At 44.8% G+C, this 24,155-nt stretch overlaps 1 protein-coding gene across 4 annotated transcripts in view; it reads right to left on the reverse strand.

Annotated features, from left to right (window-relative positions):
* RNF213 (ring finger protein 213) overlaps window positions 1-24,155 on the reverse strand; it is a 125,223-nt gene that overhangs the window by 95,658 nt on the left and 5,410 nt on the right. For 2 of the 4 annotated variants that reach the window (XM_066616878.1, XM_066616876.1), the window contains exons 3-9: window positions 22,820-23,010; window positions 16,176-16,334; window positions 13,465-13,661; window positions 6,960-7,249; window positions 4,596-4,858; window positions 3,832-4,047; window positions 2,623-2,818 (exon numbers count right to left, since the gene is read on the reverse strand). In XM_066616878.1, the coding sequence (XP_066472975.1) occupies window positions 2,623-2,818; window positions 3,832-4,047; window positions 4,596-4,858; window positions 6,960-7,249; window positions 13,465-13,661; window positions 16,176-16,334; window positions 22,820-23,010 (1,512 nt within the window). Of the gene's footprint in view, window positions 1-2,622; window positions 2,819-3,831; window positions 4,048-4,595; window positions 4,859-6,959; window positions 7,250-13,464; window positions 13,662-16,175; window positions 16,335-22,819; window positions 23,011-24,155 lie in introns of those variants that run through there. The other 2 variants (XM_066616877.1, XM_066616879.1) reach the window with 2 other exon arrangements.

Consider the following 24,155-nt stretch of genomic DNA (forward strand, 5'->3'; position numbering starts at 1 on the left):
ACCATTAATATTGCAGGCATTAGTTCAGCTCGATCACTGAAAGCAACTCAGAGAAGGAGTTAGGATTTGGCAAGTGCCACTGCTGCCAAACCCACGCCCTTCCCAGGTCTGATGCCACTGTCCTTCCTGTCCCATTGCCATGCCATGCCATGCCGACCCTCCACAGGCCCTGTGCAGCCTTACATGTGGTAGTGAGCACCTGTTGCCACAGGGGCCAGGCTGCTCGCTGCCTCCAGTGGCAGTGAAAAAGAACAAGCTCTCTGGCAGAGTCACATTTGTGACAGCTACAAAGCACATTATGCTGGTGGAATGTATATTTGGCTGGCATAACATGTCCTTAGAATTGGGCCCTAAGGTGTTCAAGGTTCCAATTCTGCTAGAACAGAATTGCACTTCAGTAATTTTACTACCTCCCTGCATCACAAAAATTAAACTGCATGAGATTATCACAATATTCCAAATTATCGGTGGACGATCTTGTTTTTCCACAGGTATTTTCTCAATTCTGTATTAGATTCCATTAGATCTCCAGAGTTGCCTCATTAGCAGACACAATTACTGAGAAAATTTTTTTAGTATATCTGTACCAGAAACCCGGAATCTGTTCCTAAACATAGGCTTAACTCAAGTGGGCTCTTTGAAATCCCCTCTAGCAGCACACTCCCCCCCCCACTCCTGCTACCTCCCATGATGCCTAAAGCAGGCACCAAATGAATATAAAACTTTCTGCATGCCACTACCTGCGGTTACCATGACAGTAGCGAAAGAGCACTCTCATCCGATGCTGCCAAGTTCCTGGTTAGCTTTGCTGGACACCATCAAACTAACATAACAGCAAAGGAGCGACTGCCCTCCTTCAACACCACTCCTATAGTTATATAAGTAGTGGGTCCTCCTTCGCATCACATCTCCCTGCAGTCACCACCTACACCTCCCTATTGTGTCCTGTCAGCCCATCCCCATTGCCCTGTAAGCTACTCAGAACCGAATGGTGAATAGCAGCAGAGTCTCTTTTTCTTCCCAATGCTATTTTACAACTTCCTGATTCCCCCCCCCCCCAACAATATCAGGGGTTGAGTCAGGACATCTGGGATTTATAAAGTGGTCCACTACTGCTTTCCTTGGTGCCCTTTAACAACTACTGAATGCACCAGATTCCAGTGCAGCTTCGGGATAGGAGAGATCCAGGAACTATAAAATGGCACTGGGGGAAGAAGACGGTCTATTGCTGCACCTCACAGGTGCTCAGTAAGTGTCCCCATGGCCCTACCATATCAAGTGCTGGTGGTGAGTTGCTCCACACTCTTGCTGTCTTGGGGGTTCACCAAGAATAGGTATGGAGTCGTGCAAGGGCACAGGCTCATGATTTGTGCCTCACTAGATCCCAAGTGTACAGCCATTCCAGGTAACTTTCCCATTGAAACCAATGGAATTTACAATGCTCCACTTTGGCTGTAAAATGCAATTTTAGTGCGTTGTTGCTCTTCATTGCTTTAGACATTTTTCAATGGGCGAATGGCTCTCCTTCCTGGGGTTGAAGCCGAGTGTCAGCAAGAGATGCATTAGTTGCCCTGCCTGCCTTGTTTAATGGTTGTTTGCACTGTCAAATGGGGGAGTTGCCCATTCCTTTCATCTTGGGTTTCCACATTACACTACTCAGAGTTACAGGAAAGTAAAGGGGTTCCTCTTCCAATATGAAAAAAATTCACATGGTATAAAATATGTTGCCTCAGTTAAACTGGCTCAAGTTCAAGGACCTGACTATCGTAACAACTTTATGACTTCATTATTACTATAATTTTTTTTTGCTTTGCAGCACACAGCATTCTGTATTTAGAGGTGTTTAGAGGTATTTAGAGAAAAACATTGTTATTTTATTCAGAAAAAGCCCACTGTGTTCAGTGAGACTCAGGGAGCAATCCAGCCCTTGACTTGGGTCCAGGAGGGTTGCAAATGTGCCATAAGGCACATTTGCGCCTCCTCAGGAGGAAACTGGGCTAGCGCTCAGAGAAGCACTGACCTGCAGAGGCCGACGCAAGCCTCTGCACCAGCTTCCTCTGAGCGCCTTGCATCGGCATGGCTGTACCAACACAAGGCTCTGAGGTGAAGCGGAGTGTCAGCAAGAGATGCACTGGGGTGGGGAGGAGGCGTTCCTGGGCAGGGGGAGGGCAGGCGTTGGGCAGCACCAGGGGTGAGTGGGGACCAGGAGGCGGGGCTGGGATCCTACAGTTATGCCGGATCCCAACCCACGTTTCCAGGGAGAACAGAGCAGATCCAAACCGCTCCGTTCTCCTCAGACTTGTCCCACCTCAAGACGTGGCACAAGTCCAAGGAGACCCATAGGGGCCAGTTGCCCTTACTCAGAGGTAGGGGGAAACGTTTCCCCTTGCTTCTGGCTGAGCTGCTTATGGCCCCTTTCCTGCTCTGGATACAGCGCAAGCCTCTTGACTTGCCTGTTCCAGCACAGGGTAGGATTGCGCTCTTAGGCTGTAAACCTATCTTACTCACCAAAACCAAACCTCTCTACTTATATTTTAAGAACTCTCATCTACCAATTGTCACATCACTACATGCAGCAAATATTCTATAATGTACATCGATGTCACAACATGCACAGCATACCTCATAGTTACAATAGTTAATTGTCACACTGTTGAGTCGATGAAAAGTTCCTAGAAGATAGTCCAATAAATCTGCAGGAAAGTCAGTGATGAATTCTACCAAATTCTTCAGAGGCAACAAGGAGAACCAGGACCTGAACAGTGCTCTGTCTCCTTTCACCAAATGATGCTTTTCTTTCATTAGTTGTAGGAAGGTGCTGCAAACAGAGGCAGAGAGGAACATCACTCAGATAAGAATGGCAAATATACAGAAATCCAAGCAAAGATTTGATTACATTTCATGTTATCAGAAAGAGTAAAAAAAAAAAAAAATGACCCAAGAGGGCCATGCCCTCCAACCGAAGTCTTGTCCTAAAAATAAACAGAACTCTGGAAACCATCAAACTAATTTCAAGGCCTGTATATACAGAAAGTTGAGGTAATGTTTGCATGAATTGGCTCGTACAGTGGAAGGTATTGCTCTTGCAGCCTCAAAGCAGAACAGAGCTCTATCCCTCAGAGAAAAATAAAACTGAATTAAGAAAGATGCAATAGAGTATAAATGCTGAGGTAACAAACTCCAACCACTTCCATCACTTGTTGTCAAGATTACAGTAGCACCAAATTTGATATTGTGGTCTGCATGGCCACTTCTAAATACAGGCTTTCCCCAATATTTGCAGGGATATATTCCGCTGCTCCCCCTGGACACTGGAAACTGTCGATAAAGAGGAATCCTATCTCTACGGCCCATCTCATGCATGCACACACACGACTTAATGATAAGTCCCATTACCTTTGTTTATGTTGGTCACATTCCCCTGAAGTGATCTTCAGGTTTCTTGCTTTAAAAAAATGCTATAAGCAAAAAGCTAATAGCAAGAATAGCAAGAAGTTTACAGCCTAGAAAGTACACTAAGACCAAATATTAACTTCCTGATTCCTGTTGCCACCACTAACAGCTTGCAAATCACTGCCCTAGCCCCAGGAAATGAACAGAATACCTCCAAAATGGCTACCACAGATTCAGAATGGCCCCAGATGCCATGGATAGCTGAGGACAGTGAATGGCGTGAGAAGTCACACTGATATTCCCTTGAATAAGCAAATTTGCAGGAACAGAGAGTGCAGATGCCAAGGACTGACTGTATATCAAATAGGAAATCTAAGTCTAATCAATTTAACTCAATGACTTCAATATTTCAGAAAATAATAAAGCATTCAAACTCACTTCTTATAGATGTCTTGCTGTTTATCCCTGCATCCAACAAATGGAAGGCCTGCCAGCCTTGCCCACGTCTCTTCAGATTCTAATTGAGCACCCTCTTGAACACATTTATAATCAACAGAAGCAGTAAATAGATGAAGAACTGGGATTGTCCACAGCCACCGGTCAACTTCTTTTTCAATACAATCATTGCAGAACCAAGTCAAACGTTCTCCCATGCTGAATGAGATAGAGGAAAAGTGTTGCATCACACCTAATGCATTGAACTACAGCTTAGTACTGGTTCATTCAACAACTCGCAAATATACCATTTTTGCAATCTAAAAAGAAAAATAGATAGTGCTCCACAGATAGGGTTAAAATGTGATCAAGACAAACATGTCAGTTATTTAGGCTTATCCTACATTTCTCCTCAGAGACTTTTCCTTTGCAATATTTATTTTTCAATTTGTATACCACATTCATGCATATTTACATCCAAGGCAGCTCTACATTATAAAATTTGTTTTAAAAATGTATTTGGGAGAGGTAAATGACATCACTTATGAGGTTATCATTTTCATCTGATAGAGCTTCATTACCTTTAGCAGATGTGTGACAAGAGAAATTCAACATGTGTATTAAGACAGAGTCATGGAGAAGGTTGAACTAATTAAATTTGCTCATTACAGAGTTCAAGTCAAAAATTAGACAAAGTTGCAACTCTACATAACCATTCAAGATGCCAACATGTGAACTTTTTAAATTCCAAGTTATATAACACATACCACAGCCCTGAGAATGCCTCTTTGATCAACTTGACTTCATTCACTACAACTGCTATTGGCTTCTCCAAACAAAGAAGGTGGCATAAGTTTGTCAGATCAGTTTTTGATGTTGGAAGACCGTAGTATACTCCTAACTCAAGGATGATCATTGCCTCGCCCAGTTTATTCTGCAGTGCTGTGTCCCAAGATGGACGGTTTGAACTGTTGTGATTAAGGTGGAGATCGACTCTTTTTCTCAAGTAATCCAGCATCAACTCTTTTATCTAAATTTTTAAAAAGGGAAAAAGTAATAAAATGTCATTTATTTCTCTAGAAATTCTGATTCTAGAAGTTCTGATCTTATTCACATGACTGCTCAAAGTACATGTTCAGCCCTCAGCGGTGAGCAAGGTGTTTAGACACTAGAAAATAAACCAAGTAAGCTAGATTCAAGGGTTTCCAACCAGCACCTGGAATCTGGCAATCCTGGTGGTGACGTCCCAACTCCAGAGGGTCTTGGATGAAGCAGATAATCTGGATCCTTTTCAATCTGGTTTCAGGCCGGGCTTTGGGACAGAAACTGCCTTGGTCGCCTTGGTGGATGACCTACGCCGGGGACTGGACGGGGGAGTGCATCCCTGTTGGTCCTGCTGGACTTCTCAGCAGCTTTCAATACCTTCGACCATGGTATCCTTCTGGGCCGATTGGCCAAGTTGGGAGTTGGAGGCACTGTTTTGCGGTGGTTCCGCTCCTACTTGGAGGGTCGGTCCCAGATGGTGGTGCTGGGGGATGCCTGTTCGACACCCTGGCCTTTGAGGTGCGGGGTGCCGCAGGGTGCAATTCTGTCCCCCATGCTATTTAATATCTACATGAAACTGCTGGGAGAGATCATCCGGGGGTTTGGAGTGGGGTGCCATCAATATGCTGATGACACCCAGCCCTATCTCTCCTTTCCTCCAGACTCCAGGGTGGCAGTTGAGGGCCTGGAGCACTGTCTGGAAGCAGTGAGGATCTGGATGGGGGCTAATAAGCTGAAATTAAATCCGGATAAGACAGAGGCTCTCCTGGTTCGGAAATCCTCGATGCAGGTGCTGGACTAACGGCTTGCGCTGAATGGGGTTGCACTCCCCCTGAACGAGCGGGTCCGCAGCTTGGGGGTCCACCTGGACTCGCAGCTGCTCCTGGATTCCCAGGTAGCGGCTGTGGCTAGGGGGGACCTTTGCTCAGCTTCGGCTCGTGCGCCAGCTGCGGCCGTACTTGGATTGTGCAGACCTGCCAACGTGATCCATGCTACGGTGACATCGAGATTAGATTATTGTAACACACTTTATGTGGGGCTGCCCCTGAAGACAGTTCCGAAACTGCAATTAGTGCAGAATGTGGCGGCCCGTGTGGTTACTGGAGGTAGGTGGTTTGACTCTGTCGGCCCACTTCTCCAGGGGCTACATTGGCTGCCCATTTGTTTCCGGGCCCAATTTAAGGTGCTGGTTTTGACCTTTAAAGCCCTATAATGCCCTGGGCTAGGGTATCTTAGAGATCGCCTACTTCCGTACAATCCGGCTTGTCCTCTTAGGTCATCAGAGAAGGCCTTTTTACAAGTGCTGCCGCCTAAGGAGGTATGTGGGGCGGCGGCAAGAAATAGGGCCTTCTCAGTAGTGGCACCAACGTTATGGAACTCCCTTCCCCTTGACTTAAGAATGGCTCCCTCTCTTGAGACTTTTCGGCAAGGCCTGAAGACCCTTCTGTTTAAACAAGCCTTCTGAGTTCATGGCCTTTTAAACATTTTTTTCTACATCTTTTAGTATTTTTTACAGGCCTGATTCCTTTATGATCTGCTGCTCTATGTTCTTTTTACCTGACTTTTTATCTGACTACTGTTTTTTATGATATATGTCAATTATGTTAATATGTTTTTATCTGTTTGTTAAACTATGTTTTAATCTATTTTTAATTAATTAAGAAATACTTGTATTATTTTTAACCTGTTGTAAGCCGCCTTGGGTCCCTTTTGGGGAGAAGGGCAGGATATAAATAAAGTTGTTATTATTATTATTATTTTTAAAAAAAAAAAAATCGGCACCCCAAATATACCCAGCAATTTGTGTAACGTTTATGGAAGCAAAATGTGGCCTGTGTTATCAGAGCTGAACGTTCTATTATTAGAAGTAACACTTGTCAATATTTTACATCAGACAAATCTCAACTTCATGATCTCTATACTTAAGCCTCATCAGGGCAATAGGTGCACGTTACAGTGAATATCTATTTAAAAATGGATTGAAAACTAATCATATGACTGAAAACCAGCCCTATTAAAACATCAGAAACAAACATTCCCATTTTGTTTAGAAAGTTTTATTCTAGTTACTAGTAACATAGAAATACCTGTTTTTCTCCAAAGTCTAGCTCTCTCCATTCAACTGGCTGTGTTTCATAGACCATTTGCCTTTTATTCACAAAGTAAAACTGGTACAATTGCAAGAAGAAGTTCTTTACATTGACAGGATTCCAGATGCTGAGTATACTGAAGATACTATCCAGCATTATTTCTGCTGCTATTCGCTTTCCTTTGACAACATTTTTCTCTTTCAAGAATGGAATACGATTCTTAAGATTGTTCAAGAAAGTCTCTGAAGGCTTGGCACATACTATATCATCATATTGATGCCAATCTGCTGATAAAAAAAAAGTTCATTCATGAAACAAAAACACAACCCCTTCTCTCTTCTTGCATGGATTATATGATGTGAATTAACTACAGTCATTTTCTATACTCCAGGACTCATTTTATCACCTACAGCCCATGATTTCAGTAACCTGCTGAATATTTTATATTTATTTTATTTAAAAGGTTTATACTCGCCTTTCGTATCCCAAGAGAAATTAGATTACACAAACCATATTAAAATATACAATGTATGAGACAGTAAATAACATCATGATCATTATAACAACGTTAAGTAAAACCATTAGGGAGGCTAATCTTTACACCAAAGCATTATAACATTATTACAGAGGCAAAGAGAGCAGTCACAGACCCATCACTCAAATGTCAAATGAAACAAAAATGTTTTGAGTCCTTGCTGAAAATCTAGTGGGCAGTTCCATAATTGTGGTGCTACTACAGAGAAGGCTCACCCTTGCACTACAATCCCTCTGACTTCATAAAGGTGGCACTTGTAAGAGAGCCCCCTCAAATGACCTAAGAGGGAGCACCCGAATGTATAGAAGGTTGTCCCTTAGATCACACAGGACAACACACATTTTGCTTCCTTAAACTTTACACCAGTTCCTGGGTATATTTGGGGTGCTGATTCCAAAAATGGCATCCGTTTTGCCCTATCACGTCTAATTTTGGGGAAATAGTATAGCCTCTTCAGTGAATTCAAGCAGCTTCCTCATGAGAAAGCCTACACCAGGGGTCGGCAACCTGCGGCTCTAGAGCCACATGTGGCTCTTTCAGCTGTCTGCTGCGGCTCCTCCAGGTGAAAGTGGCAAAGGGTGTGACAGGAGGCACCTGTGCTGGGAATGCAGGCTGCTTCCCTCCACCCCCTGAGCTCACTGCCCTCCTCCCCCACCTGCCCTGCATTTGTTTCCCTTTTCAATTCCCCCCCCCCTTTGCAGGCTTAAGGTCCCTGTTTTTCCCTTCCCCAACTCTCCAGCAGGCTCAGCCAATCAGCATCCAGCAGGCTCCTGGCTTTTTCTGTTGGAATAGCTCAGGGCCCTTCACTGGCCGACTACCAGCCAATCCTGAGCCGCCTTCCTCCTCAGCCATTTCGAGCCCTTGCAGCCCGCCTTTCCCTGAGCAGGTCCCCACCCAGTGCAAGGTGAGGCTTTTCTTCCACAGCAGAGGAGACATCCTGTGTGTCTACTCAGTTGTAAGCCCCATTACATCAGATGAAGCTTACTCCCAGGAAAGGGTGCCTGGGATTGCAGCCATGGAGCCTGCTCCTATGCGTGTGTACTCAGTTGTAAGCCCCATTACAGTGGATGAAGCTTACTCCCAGGAAAGGGTGCCTGGGATGGCAGCCTTGAAGCCTGCTCAAGGCCAAGCGAAAGGACGGGTGAGTGGGAGCCTGCGCAGGTCTGTTCCAGAGTAAGCCCCGATGTAGTCAGTGGGGCTTCCTCCCAGGAAGGTGTGGAGGGCTGCAGCCTCAGCCCCCTCCTATGCAGGTCTACTCACAAGTAGTCAGTGAGGCTTCCTCCCAGGAAAGTGTGGAGAGGACTGCAACCTGAGAGCTCCAACCAACTTGTCTGCTCAGAAGTCCCATTGTAGTCAATGGGGCTTACTCCCAGGATAGTGTGGAGAGGGTTGCAGCCTGAGGGAGGGAGGGAGGGCAGGCAGGGAAGAAGCTAGCCTGTGGTTGCCCCCCACCTCCCCCCCCCCCCCCGTTCTGGCTTCTTCTCTGGAGTCTGTGTCCTTTTTTCCTTCCAGCAGGGTGCCTCTGGAAGGTGGGGGGAGTTCTTTAGCATCCATGTAAGATAAGCAGATGTCATAACCGACATATGTATTGGAATCCTGGAAGATCTGGTGAGGAGGTAGATGTGGTGTTAGCAGTGGCCCCTTTAAGGGTAAGGCCTGGGCATACAGCAGAGTGTGCTGCACAGCTGCAGCCACTTGAAGGCAATAGGGCCCTCAGGGATATAGGGAGCAACTGAAGAAGGGGGTGTGGGTTGTAGAAGGAGTGCAGGTTGGAGGTAGGAGAAGAGAGGAGACTAGGCTGGGCTTATTGACTTTGACTTGGATACTCTGACTGATTTGACTGACTTTGGAATCTGACCTTGGACTCTGACTTGGCTTTATTGACTTTGGACTCGGCCCTGGATACTCTGACTTTGTGACTAATGGACTGCTGGAGACACTGGAGTTTGGTGTGGGGCTGCTGTGCCCAAGACCTGCTGAGGGCCCAGGGTCTGCTGTAGTGGTGTGAGGCTGCTGGCAGGAGAGAGGACCTCTGCAGGTTGAACAGGCGAGCTACCCTGGAGGTGGGTCCAGCAGGACTGCAAGGCAGAACCAGGGTCATTTGTTGGGGGAACGAAGGGGAGCTAATTTGCTTAAAGTGGGCCTAATTCTCCAGGCAGAGAATGGCCTTGGAATCAGGCAAAACACCATAGAGGACCAGGTGTCTGAAAACACAGGACAAGAATGTATGACAAAACTAACTAAAAGCTACAAGAGGCGGCTACATTATTAAAATGGGACCTATAAGAGCATTAGTTAGTTGGCAACCTTCAGTCTCGAAAGACTATGGTATCGCGCTCTGAAAGGTGGTTCTGGAACAGTGTCTAGTGTGGCTGAAAAGGCCGATTCGGGAGTGACAATCCCTTCCACACTGGGAGCAAGTGCAGTCTGTCCCTGGCCTGTCTCCCTGGCTATGGGCCTTCCTTCTTTGCCTCTTAGCCTCAGACTGTTGGCCAAGTGGCTCTTCAAACTGGGAAAGGCCATGTTGCACAGCCTGCCTCAAAGCGGGCCGCTCAGAGGCCAGGGTTATAAGAGCATAAAGGTGGGAAAAAAACTATATATGCAGTATTATCTTCATTTTAGATGTCAAAAGGGTTTTGTGGCTCCTGAGGTTTTTTTTCCTCTGGAAAATGGGTCCAAATGGCTCTTTGAGTGTTTAAGGTTGCCGACCCCTGGCCTACACCATGGCTTCCTCATGAGGAAGCTGCCTGAACCATTACTAATGAGGCTATACTATATCTCCAAAACTAGACATGATAGGGCAAAACAGTCAATCCCAGTACCTTGTATTGGGTTTGGAAATGAATGGACAACCATGCAGTCGCTAAAGCAGCAGACCCACAGAGTTAAAGCTGCCTAGCTCCAGTAACCACCACCCTGGCTGCCACATTCTGCATTAATTGCAGCTTCTGAACCATCTTCAAGGGCAGCCCCACATACAGCATGTTACAGTAAACTGGTCTTGAAGTCACTAAGGCATGGAACACTGTATTCAAATTCAACCGACTCAAGTACACAGCTGGCACACTATCAGAAGCTGGCCAAACACATCCCTGGCCACCACTGCCACTTGGCTCGCCAGGAAGAGCTGAGAGTCCAAAAGCACTCCCAAACTACACATATGTTTTTGCAGGGAGGGGGGGTGCGAACCCATTCAGAGTGGGCAGATGACGCAGTACCTGCATCAAGAATTTCCTGACCAAGAAGTCCTCTGTGTTTTCTGGATTCAATATCAATCTGTTGGCCCTCATCCAGACCTGAACCGCCTCTAGACAGCACTCCAGAACTTCCACAGCTTCCCGGCAAAAGATGGCATGGAAAGCTAGCGCAGAGTATGATCAGCATACTGGCGACATCCCACTCCAAATCCCTGGATGATCTCCCTTAGCGGTTTAATGTGGATGTTAAAAAGCATGGGAGACAGAATTAAACCCTGCAGCAGCCCGCACTTTAAATGTCAGGGTGCCAAACTGGTGTCCTCCAGCATCACCACCTGGGACATTTAAGCCAAGAAGGAGCAAAACCACCACAAAGCAGTGCCCCCAATCCCCAATTCAGTCAGCCAACCCAGAAGGATACCATGGTCAATGATACTGAAACTTGCTGAGAGGTTAAACAGGACCAGCAGGGATGCACTCCCCAGACACACACTGAATATAATTTCAGATTTCAAAAACTAGAATGGATACAAGCACACATACATGCTGAATTTCCTGAGCTCTTCAGAGTCCTTCTGATCTTCGCCTCAGTCTGGCAGCAAACTCGTCCAAGAAGGAAAGCATGAATGTACATACTATTGCCCATTACCAACATCACCATTCATTACCCAGAAGACTGCCCACTGGTTGTGAATGCTATAGTCTTATCCTCTGATTTGACAAAGGTGTAACATGGTTAAGAGCAGTGGTTCTCAAACTAGTGGGTCATGACCCACCAGTTTGTGTAAAGGTCCCCCAGTCCCTTTAAGGGGCAGGGGAAGAGATGAGAGCAGTGATGCAATCCCCAGGAGGATGAAGGGGGTGCTGGAAACTGGAAGTGCTTTGTGATCACATCATTTGAAGATTCTAAGCCTCGGAGAGTCCGACAGAGGGCTGCACAGGGCTCCCCACACCTCCTGGAGTCTGCAGCAGTCAGCAGTGACTGAAAGTAAGTGAAAGCACACACACACACCCGCAATGCAATCCTGGAGATGGCTTTGCTGCCCTCACCCCTTCCCTGCAAAGACTTACTTAGGGAGTAAAGCTCCCTAAAAGTTTGAGAGCCATTGTTTTAGAGCAGTGTTAAACTGTGAGGCGCAGCTCCCTGGGGAGGCGCCATGAATGCACAAGGGAGGCATGGGCTGCCCTCTTGCAGCGACACAGTCACACCACCGTTCCTGGGCAGAGCCCCTCCATCTTCTGCACTTTTTTTTTTTAAGGTAGAAGAAATGGGGGTTGCTCCGCTGCTCCCTCCGAGAGGGACTGCGAGAGTGGCTGCTGCTGCCTGCCCTCGTCTCCGAGGCTGCCGCCTTCTGAATCCTCTTCGACTCCAACTCTCCAGCTGGCAAATACCGAGTATGTTCAGTTTGCAGTCCTTGCCCTTGCTGACAGTCAGAAAGAAACCCTCATTGATCCTTGTCTGGTTGGTTCCTAGTTCCCAGCCTGGGATCGCTTCTCATCAAAGTGAAATCTCTTTTTTCAACCCCCTCCCTCTTCCACTTCCCCCTTTCGATCTCCAAACCTTCCCGCTTTCCTCCCCCTCCCCAAATAAAATGCTTCCTATTTTACCAGTCACCAGGGGTCTTAAAGTTGTTTCCATGCAGTTGGCAAAGGGGGAGGGGAGAGACAAGCACACACTTTGCTTGGCCAAGAGCAGAAAAAGGGAACAGTTTTTAAAGTGATTTATTAATTTTGTTGTTTGACTGAAGAGGAGAGGCTGTATTTTTAATGTGATGAATCTTGCTATTTGAAGGGAATACTTATCAGCCATTGATGAAGTGATTGCCAGCCCAATCCTATTCACTTTCTTGGGAGTAAGCCCCATTGACTCTAGTGGGACTTACTTCTGAGTAGACATGCATAGGATTGCGCTGTGCATCTCCTAGTATAGAAGACAAATCAGCCTCCTAACCAAACCCTTATCAGCTCTGATATATTTTCATGGTTTATTTTTGTTTTCCCCAGCTGCTGGAAAAATTTAATTACATTAAATTAATAAAGAGTTCAATCCTATCCAAGGAGAATGGGAGAAATGACTAGTTGGATTGGGGTCCACAGGGTGTGTGTGTGTGTGTGTGTGTGTGTGTGTGTGTGTGTGAGAGATGTTGGTCAGACTGGTTGTTCACAAACTTCCTTTGATAAAACAATTCTGTTGGTATGCTTACAAAGTTAGGAAAAAAAAAAAGTCCTATTGGACCAGACAAAATCTACCTATTCTAGCATCCTGTCTCCAACAGTGATCAGCAGCTGATCATTTATAAAGCATGTATATTGCTGTGTATTAATATATTTTAATATCTGCATTTAATTAATGATATATTATATATATATATATATATATATATATATATATATATATATATAAAATATATTAATATTAATATATATATTAATATAATTAATATTAATATAGTTAATATTTCTGGTCACTTCTTGTTTAATGATTACACTTCCAGCCCTCAGGAACATGATGGGGAGTCATGGCCAACAGCCACGGAGGTCAAGGGAGCCACGGACCAGAAAAGTTTGAGTACCACTGGTTTAGAGAAATAAACTAGGGCCTGTAAGAGTCTTCCAAGAATGCCTTATTATACTCACTCTGGCTATGCACGCTCTTCCAAAGACAAAAGGTCTTATTCGTGCTGGGATCATTTTCTTGGGCATTACACACTCTTGTTTGTAACATATAACTAGAATCAAGTATAATTACATGCCAAGGATAGTTCCTTACCTGCATCTCTTGAATTATTAGGTGGTATGAATAAACAGCGGTTCACAATTACTCCTTGTTGAGAAGGTTTGTAGATAAATTCATACTCTCCTCTCTGACCACATGAAATAAAATATTTATAGGGAATGGATTTATTTATGTCATGCTTTGACATTATCATGTAGCCTTCAATTAGATTACCATGCTCACCAAGATTCCTGTTTAAAAGAACACAACATACACAAAATAACTACACCTTAGCAAAAACATACAACTATGGACAAATAAATTTATTTAAACAAAGGGCTATATGATCTTAACAGTTTTCCTGTAAGATACCAGTACCTTAAAAGATACAGGATAAAGGATACCTTAAAGGATCCTTTACCTTAAAGCAGGGGTGCCCAAACCCTGGCCCGGGGCCACTTGCGGCCCTCAAGGCCTCTCAATGCGGCCCTGAGGGAGCCCCCGGTCTCCAATGAGCCTCTGGCCCTCCAGAGATTTGCTGGAGCCCGCACTGGCTCGACGCAACTGCTCTTAGCGTGAGGGCAACAGTTTGACCTCTCATATGAGCTGTGGGATGAGGGCTTCCTCCACTGCTTGCTGTTTCACGTCTGTGATGCAGTAGCAGCAGCAAAGGAAAGGCCAGCCTTGCTTTGTGCAAGGCCTTTTATAGGCCTTGAGCTATTGCAGGACCTTCATTCATTCATATAAGTTCATCTTTAATATATTCATTTATGTAAACTTATGTAAATTTATTCAAATTTTAAATGTAAATTAATTCTTTTTTTCCCTGGCCCCCTGACACAGTGTCAGAGAGATGATGTGGCCCTCCTGCCAAAAACTTTGGACACCCCTGCCTTAAAGGATACCTTAAGGATACCTTAAAGATACAGATAGCTGCCTTGAGTGCCCTTCAGGGAGAAAGGCGTGGGAAAAATCAAATGAGCAAAACAGTGTTTCCAGATGCATACATCATCCTGAAAAATGGTAGTTGAAGTATGCAGTACGCAGCTGACACCTCAGCTCCAGAGACTCAAGGTCAGGCAGATACTCCCGGTAAATAACGAGGCACAGACACGGCAGTGCTCCACCACCAGATGTCCTTTACTTGAAGTATGTACAATATTTACAGCGCAAAGGCAGCTCAGCAAGCAAACAGCAAAGATAGCACTTTTCTCAATTCAGATCACCAAATCCACTGACGTAGCTTCCTGCAGACACTCCACATAACATCTCTCACACAGCAGCTTGCACAAGCTGCAATATATACTGGCACTGGCCAATGAGAGGCGGGCTACGATCTGGTGATTGCATGACTCATTGTCTGGTAACATGGTATTGCAGGGTATTGCATCATCCCTGCTGTGCCCTGTTGCATCAGCCAATCCCATGATGCACCTGGGCTACACTACATGTATGCAGGCTAAGACATCAGGGCCCAGCCTTGCCCTATCCAGCCTGTAAATTGACTATAGGCCTGGGGCGTATAGCAGAGCAGGAACATGCACACAACTTACTGTTTATTAGAGTTTTCCAGATGGGGGATGACACCTCAATACATACCATGTTTTGTTGATAAGAACGTAAGAGCCCCGCTGGATCAGGCCCATCTAGTCCAGCTTCCTGTATCTCACAATGGCCCAGCAGATGCCTCAGGGAGCATACAAGACACAGGAGACCTGAATCCTGGTGCTCTCCCTTTAATCTGGCATCTGATCAATGCCATTCTATCTTCAAGAAGCTATGCCAACTTTAACAAGTATAATCTGGGCTCTGCATATGTCACGTTTCTACAGTCAACAACAGTCAACAAAACCTTTATTTGGCATAAACATTTGATAGGTGAGAACTCTGTACAGAAATCGTAACACGTTTCTACAAAAAGTACAGGAATATCATAGTTATGGTAGGATTCAGAGAATTCGATTTCTTAGAAACATGGCAGCCTGAGCGTCACAAGGCACTCACTGGGGTGTTGTGGGGTGCTCACAGCCCAGCAAGGAGACTGCGATGTGACCAAGCAAATGGCAGTAGGAGACTTGGCATGGTAGGCAGAGCTCCCTCACACAGTTTTATGCACTTTAAAGCCTTCCCGCCTGCCCAGAGCCTCTTACGACCATTTGCAGGGTCTCTCTCAAGGCTCTGAACCCATTAGTGAATGGCAGTGACATCATCACATGATGCAAAACATCACCATTCACTTCTGGGTTCCAGAGCTGGAGAAGGGTGTCATCAGCCAGTTTGGGAAGCACAGGCCTAACTGCATGCAAGCACTAGCTTCATAGTCCTTTTCTGTGTGCAAGACCCCACTTTGGTAAAAGATTTGCATGGCTTTGCTCTCTTGGTGCTACAGCTCCTGCAACACAATGAATTCAAGCCAGATCAGTAAACTCGGTCCTAGGCCCAGACTCCTGATGGGTGTGAGGCAGAGAACCCCAACTCCTATTTCCCTGCTCTGATTTTCATTACACATTTTCCTATGAAATTAGCCTGTAGGAATGAAACTGAATGCAAGTTTCCCCATAATTATCTTCCTTGTGTGAATTTCATGTTCAAACTGTAAACAGCTCTCCTGAACCAACTATGCCTCAACATATTTTGGTTAAAACATGCACACTAGCCTTGTCTGAACTAGGAAAAAATATTAGTGACCATAACTTGACATGTCAGCAATATTCTTTCCGAATCAATGAATCCAGAATATGCCAAACATTGAAAATTGTACTTACTTTGTGCAGAACAGCTCACAGACATTATCTTTCCAGTTCTCATATCCAGAAATGCCTTCTGCCCTAATGAACACTTTTTGCTTGTCAGTATCCAGCTTGAAGTGTGCAGACAGTATAGCATGGAAATATACTGTAATACCATCACTAGAATGCACTTGACTGAAAGTACAAGAACAGGGTCATCATAACTTATCTGGCAAATGTATAGAGGACGACAACATATGTCACTGCAATAACATCCCTATAATACAAAAATTCATTTCTCAAACACTACGCTAGTCACGGAGCCCACCAGAGGACAGGTGACTCTGGATTTAATATTGTGCGGTATGCAGGACCTGGTTAGAGATGTAAACGTTACTGAGCCATTGGGGAACAGTGATCATGCTGCGATCCGTTTTGACGTGCATGTTGGGGGAAGAATACCGGGCAAATCTCTAACAAAAACCCTTGACTTCCGACGGGCGGACTTCCCTCAAATGAGGAGGCTGGTTAGAAGGAGGTTGAAAGGGAGGGTAAAAAGAGTCCAATCTCTCCAGAGTGCATGGAGGCTGCTTAAAACAACAGTAATAGAGGCCCAGCAGAGGTGTATACCGCAAAGAAAGAAGGGTTCCACTAAATCCAGGAGGGTGCCCGCATGGCTAACCAGCCAAGTTAGAGAGGCTGTGAAGGGCAAGGAAGCTTCCTTCCATAAATGGAAGTCTTGCCCTAATGAAGAGAATAAAAAGGAACATAAACTGTGGCAAAAGAAATGTAAGAAGGTGATACTGGAGGCCAAGCGAGACTATGAGGAACGCATGGCCAGCAACATTAAGGGGAATAATAAAAGCTTCTTCAAATACGTTAGAAGCAGGAAACCCGCCAGAGAAGCGGTTGGCCCTCTGGATGGTGAGGGAGGGAAAGGGGAGATAAAAGGAGACTTAGAGATGGCAGAGAAATTAAATGAGTTCTTTGCATCTGTCTTCACGGCAGAAGACCTCGGGCAGATACCGCTGCCCGAACGGCCCCTCCTGACCGAGGAGTTAAGTCAGATAGAGGTTAAAAGAGAAGATGTTTCAGACCTCATTGATAAATTAAAGATCCTGGGTGGGCCCTGATGGCATCCACCCAAGAGTTATTAAGGAATTGAAGAATGAAGTTGCAGACCTCTTGACTAAGGTATGCAACTTGTCCCTCAAAACGGCCATGGTGGCAGAAGATTGGAGGATAGCAAATGTCACACCTATTTTTAAAAAGGGAAAGAGGGGGGACCCGGGAAACTATAGGCCGGTCAGCCTAACATCCATACCGGGTAAGATGGTGGAATGCCTCATCAAAGATAGGATCTCAAAACACATAGACGAACAGGTCTTGCTGAGGGAGAGTCAGCATGGCTTCTGTAAGGGTAAGTATTGCCTCACAAACCTTATAGAATTCTTTGAAAAGGTCAACAGGCATGTGGATGCGGGAGAACCCGTGGACATTATATACCTGGACTTTCAGAAGGCGTTTGACATGGTCCCTCACCAAAGACTACTGAAAAAACTCCACAGTCAGGGAATTAGAGGACAGGTCCTCTCGTGGATTGAGAACTGGTTGGAGGCCAGGAAGCAGAGAGTGGGTGTCAATGGGCAATTTTCACAATGGAGAGAGGTGAAAAGCGGTGTGCCCCAAGGATCTGTCCAGGGACCGGTGCTTTACAACCTCTTCATAAATGACCTGGAGACAGGGTTGAGCAGTGAGGTGGCTAAGTTTGCAGACAACACCAAACTTTTCCGAGTGGTGAAGACCAGAAGTGATTGTGAGGAGCTCCAGAAGGATCTCTCCAGACTGGCAGAATGGGCAGCAAAATGGCAGATGCGCTTCAATGTCAGTAAGTGTAAGGTCATGCACATTGGGGCAAAAAATCAAAACTTTAGATATAGGCTGATGGGTTCTGAGCTGTCTGTGACAGATCAGGAGAGAGATCTTGGGGTGGTGGTGGACAGGTCGATGAAAGTGTCGACCCAATGTACGGCGGCAGTGAAGAAGGCCAATTCTATGCTTGGGATCATTAGGAAGGGTATTGAGAACAAAACGGCTAGTATTATAACGCCGTTGTACAAATCTATGGTAAGGCCACACCTGGAGTATTGTGTCCAGTTCTGGTCGCCGCATCTCAAAAAAGACATAGTGGAAATGGAAAAGGTGCAAAAGAGAGCGACTAAGATGATTACGGGGCTGGGGCACCTTCCTTATGAGGAAAGGCTACGGCGTTTGGGCCTCTTTAGCCTAGAAAAGAGACGCCTGAGGGGGGACATGATTGAGACATACAAAATTATGCAGGGGATGGACAGAGTGGATAGGGAGATGCTCTTTACACTCTCACATAATACCAGAACCAGGGGACATCCACTAAAATTGAGTGTTGGGCAGGTTAGGACAGACAAAAGAAAATATTTCTTTACTCAGCTTGTGGTCGGTCTGTGGAACTCCTTGCCACAGGATGTGGTGCTGGTGTCTAGCCTGGACGCCCTTAAAAGGGGATTGGACAAGTTTCTGGAGGAAAAATCCATTATGGGGTACAAGCCATGATGTGTATGCGCAACCTCCTGATTTTAGAAATGGGTTATGTTAGAATGCCAGATGCAAGGGAGGGCACCAGGATGAGGTCTCTTGTTATCTGGTGTGCTCCCTGGGGCATTTGGTGGGCCACTGTGAGATACAGGAAGCTGGACTAGATGGGCCTATGGCCTGATCCACTGGGGCTGTTCTTATGTTCTTATGTATTAGAGGGGGAAAGAAATTAAAACCCTACTGAGGAGAGATGTAATTAACAGCCCCATCCTAATGAAAAACCATTTTGGTCTATAAAAATAACTACATCATTTTAGACTGTTCATACTGAGAAGAAAAGCTTCTGGGGGATTTCTCCAATCAAGGTCACATTATGGTTTTCCCAGCTAAAATCTAGGTGTTTCTGCTGAGAATGCAACAGACTTACTGAGATATGTTCCTTCTAAGAAACAGAGGGTATTCTTGCACATAATGCCCCTCTAACTCACTTATGGATACAGAGCTATGTGCTCTAGAGCAGTGGTTCCCAAACAGTGAGTCATGACCCAATCTTTGGTGGGTCTCAAAACTAACAAGGAAAATGTATTGAGCCTTATGGAAACCGAAAGGGGCATCATGTGCATATTTACTCATGAGTAGGTAAACATGCCTCAGCTCTTACTGAAGGCCAGGTGAAGGAGAACACAAGACCACCAGAATGGTCCCCCGATCCAATCAACAAATGCTCCTGAAGATGGTTCCCCACATATTGTGTTTCCCCCCAAAAAAGACACTGTCATTTTTTTTTCTGGCTCAAAAAACACACTAGGTCTTATTTTGGGGGTACCCCTTTCCCCAAAAATAAGACCTACCCCAAAAATAAGACCTAGTTGTGATCAGGGCCAGGATAGTGGGGGCAGGAGGGGTCCTCGGGTGGGGGGCAGGTGGACAACGTGGCCAAGAACGCTGCACTCCCGCGCACCACCTAGAAAGTGCCTGCTGTGCTGACTTGGGCAGACGACACTGAGGAGGAGCTGAGGCGGGAAGCAGCAAGTGAGGCAACCCTGCCTACTAGGCTCTCCACACCTTCCAGGGAGTAAGTCCCATTAACTATAAAGGGACTGATTTCTGAGTAGGCAGGCAGGCAGGCAGGCATCCTCCTGGGTGCTGAGGGGATATTTTTGTAAGGTATATTTTTGTACATGAATGACTGTGGATTGGTTGGCAACCTTCAGTCTCGAAAGACTATGGTATAAGCCTACAGCACCCAGTATTCCCAGGCGGTCTCCCATCCAAGTACTAACCAGGCCTGACCCTGCTTAGCTTCTGAGATCAGGCATGTACAGGGTAAAAAATAAGACCTCCCCCCCCCCCCCAAATAAGACCTAGTGTGTTTTTTTGAGCAAAAAAAAATGTGACAGTGTCTTATTTTCGGGGAAACACGGCAGGTCTTATTTTTTTTGAGCTTGAGCTGGTAAAGTGATTTTTTTTTCTTTTTTAGACTTATAAAGTTAAGAGGTCCTGATGGCGATATGGTTTAAATATAAGAACTTAAATTGAACTGAGCACTGGGTAGGGCTGAAAATCTTACTGATTTGGGGGGGGTGTAACTGCAGGCAGACTACAGGGAAAATTCACTTGGTGGAACATGCTGAGAATAGCAGCACTAAGTAGTATCCATCAGAAGAGAGAGTATCTAGTTCTTTTGAATTAATATTGAATCTAGTCCAGGGGTGTCAAACTCGTTTCATACAGAGGGCCAAAGTTAGCATTCAGCACTCCAACTGAGGGCCAGAAGTGATGCCATTAAGCAGAAAGTGACATCATTAAGCAGCTAATGGCCAGAAATCAGACCCTGTTCGCATATAGAAACTCATTAACTGCAAATGACAGAAGAGAAAGTATGCAAATCTTGATCATATTTCAAGATTTGGTAAAGCCCAATTGTCATGTGGGCTGCCATTTCAGTTGTAACACTTCAGCAGCTGAGAGCCTGAGGGCCGGATAAAAAGCTTCCAGGGGCTGCATCTGGCCCCCAGGCCTTATGTTTGATACCCCTGATCTAGTCCCTTTAATGGTAAAGGGTGTGTCCTTTGCCAATTTCCTCTCTGTGTATACATAGCTTCCTTCTTGCTGGCCTTTGTTGTACTACAGATGTGTGTTTCCATTATACCTGCATGCAGCCAGGGGCAGCTACTTAAAGCTCCTGATCTTTCAGCATTGAGAACATTGATGTGACTAAGTGTCTGTATGAGCTTACATCAGACTGTAAGTAAATTTCCTTTCAATCTTAATTTTTGGCCTAAGTTTTTTTGTGCCTTGGTCTGCAAGCAGCCTGGGTAGAAGAGAAATTCTTTTGGCTGATAACTTTTTGCCTTGTTCTAAAGGAACAGGGCTGGTCTCCCCTCACTGAATTATTTGTTTTACTATAATTTAGTTGTTTATAATACAGCTTTACAAACATATCTTAACATAACAGTCATGACCAGTCTCAATTTTTTTCTTTTTAAGTTGCCCTTGAGATTGGTCATGACTGTTATGTTACGATATTTGTAAAGCTGTATTGTTTTATGCTTGTGTGAGACCATTAAACTACTACTACTAAGTAGACTCAGTAGAGTCCCTCCAAGGGAAATCTTGCTGGAGGCAGCTAAGATGGAAGAGGTGGCCAACTGAACCTCAAATAAGCCCCATTTTGTATTAAGTAAGAGGTTTCAGGCATGGGCTGGTGGTTGAATAAAAAGTTGCCCAAAGTAAGCTAAACAGGAACTATCCTGGTTGAATTTTGGATGGGAGACTGAAAGCTGATAAAGCTGACATGAGACAACAGAGCCAGGAGGAGTCACTGTTTACAGCTCGGCCAACCTGAAACTGCTCTTGCTGGAAGCTCAGAAGGCATACCCAGATGCGACAGCCATGCCATGAAAGATTCCATCTGGGAGAAGGGTTATATGAGCTGTCCTTAGAGCAATTATTGTAAAGTCTTATTTGTACTCTACTATGGAGCTTTGTAAGTCGCCTTGGGCATTTGTTTTGGCATGGAAAAGGCACAATATATTTCTCAAATAAATGCCAAATGAGCCTGGATCAGAGCCTTCCAAGGAGTCTTGATTTTGCCTGGCAAGGCAGCTGAGCAGATAAGAAGCTGCAAGGGTGATGCTTAAGTTGTCTGAAGAAGCTGCAACCTGGGCAAGTTGAGAGCACCTCCTAGCATCCAGAATAGGAGTGTGTTCAACATTCCAGCCGAGTATTGACCAACAGTTTGTCTTCTATGAAGGGAGAAGGAAAATATGAACTACTACAGTGGCTGTGGGGTGGAACACGTACCCAGCAAAAATGCTGGGGCACCTTGTTGCTGTGTCCACATGAATCTCACTAGGGTAGCAACCACCACCAGGACTATGCCAGTAAAATATCATCCCTGATTTGGCATAATTCCAGTACTGTTTAAGGGCAAGGATTGTAGTGAACAGTTCCTGGCTCTGGTTATCATCAGTAACTTGGACTGCCAAGCACAAGAAACATGCTGTCCAAGCCAGCTCCAAACGCATCTGTCATGGACATCCTGGAGTTCTTAAAAGTCCTTCAGCCCACACCTTGCTGCCTTCAGAGGTTCACTTGATATCTTAGCTAGAAGACTTTCCACATCTCACAGGGTTTTGGCATTTGTGCCTGATCTTTGTTGCCTAGCCATATTTTCCTTTGAGGCTTTGGTGCAGGTCTGCCTATTGTGGGGCTGTATCCTCCAAGACTGCTCCAAAGGGGATGACTCGCTTGGCACAACTGGAAGCTGCAAGGTTAAAATACTGTAGCTGGGTTAAGCTAATAATGTTATTTTGTCCCCAATAACTCAAGTGGAACATAGGAGGAAAAAAAGAGGGAGAAAGATAAAAATTGAGAGGAACATCTTGAAGGGGAAGATGACTTTACATCACATGGCCCTGTCTATCCAAGAGCTAATAGGAGGTAACACACAAAAAAGTCTAAGAACACCAAGAAACCAATATGCCCTAAGTATTTCTTCAGATTTAGGGGAATTTGGATTCTCTTTCCTTTCAGAAAAAGATGAGTAACTGGCTAATTCTCATTACATTTAATACCTGTTCCACATGGATCCCAAGATACAATACCTTGGCTTAACTGCACTGATGTCATTGTTTGTCCGTTGCTTCTTATCCTTCTGATTTGCCTGTTGCTTTTTTTGATCTGCAACAACAGAAGCCTTTCCTTCCTGCTCAGATTCTTGTTCGGAAGTTGCTGTTTCTTCTGCCTTTTTACAGACTGTCTCCCCTTTGGTCTTTTCTTCTTCCACTTTTATTTTCTGGAATATCAATATACAAAATCCTTAAACATAAGAAGACACTATGCAAATACACGGACAAAAAAGTTACTAATAGTCCAATTAAAAATGTCTGAGCTTAAAGGCCACAGTTCAACAGTACCTTTTGCCTGAAGTTTCACCCCATTTGTGGAGGGCATTCTCAAAGGTTCTATAATCCAAAGATCATAACCATTCCATTTCCCCTCCCTTAAAAAGTTACTAGCCCATAGATGTTTCTAACAGACCATTTTCCCACATATTTATGTTCAGTTTTATTAAGCTTCACTGTCTGGTTGCCAGGAGGAAACATTCTTCCTTGTCACACATCTATTATTTTAGAAGGCTGGAACATTAAAATGTCTCCAGAATACTCTGCTTTTATACTAACCATTTTTTTAAGGCATACCTTTTGTAATGAATTGTGCAGAAAGAAAAATAATTCATTTCACATTTGCCTGTGTCAAGTAATATCTGCCTCCAAGCAAGTAACAAAACAGCAATGGTTCCATTCTGCTCTCCACATCTACTTAGTTTGCCTGTCTTCTCCTCCCCCTCCTGGGATCTCTAGTATCAGGTCACATTAGGAACTTGAGCCAGAAGGACACTGAACTGAGCCAGGAAGACATCAGTCCACATTGTCATAATTGGCTCAGATTTGTAGCTAGAAGACTGTGGCAACAGAAAGGAAAGAATCTTTTAGAAAGGAAAGGAGAATGTACACACATACTCTCTCCCCCGTCTGAGGAGCAATGCAAGACTCTCTTGATATTTTGGCTACCTATTAGTTTCTGTTCATGGGTGCTGTCATGAAGGTGAGGAATATTATTTGGGAATTAATTATTTTAAATAGGAATGAATAAATTAAAGATGCTGGGAAAATTAAAACATGTATGCTTTGATCTTAAAAAATTAAAACATGTATGCTTTGATCTGACCATTTTGACATGACAATGATACATCCTTGCCTGTATATTTATAACAGCTTAATAGTGTAGCAGAGTTTCTAGTCCCTGTTATGCATATACTATAGAAGCGTTAAACTCTGAAGTGGAGAAAGGCAAAGAGGAAGTGTAAAATAACCAAGTCACACTGTCCTTGGAAAAGGAGATAACCGAGTGAGAATTACATTCACAGGAGCATCCAAA

The sequence above is a fragment of the Tiliqua scincoides genome, chromosome 2 (genome assembly GCF_035046505.1).
Source record: "Tiliqua scincoides isolate rTilSci1 chromosome 2, rTilSci1.hap2, whole genome shotgun sequence".
Lineage (NCBI taxonomy): Eukaryota > Metazoa > Chordata > Lepidosauria > Squamata > Scincidae > Tiliqua > Tiliqua scincoides.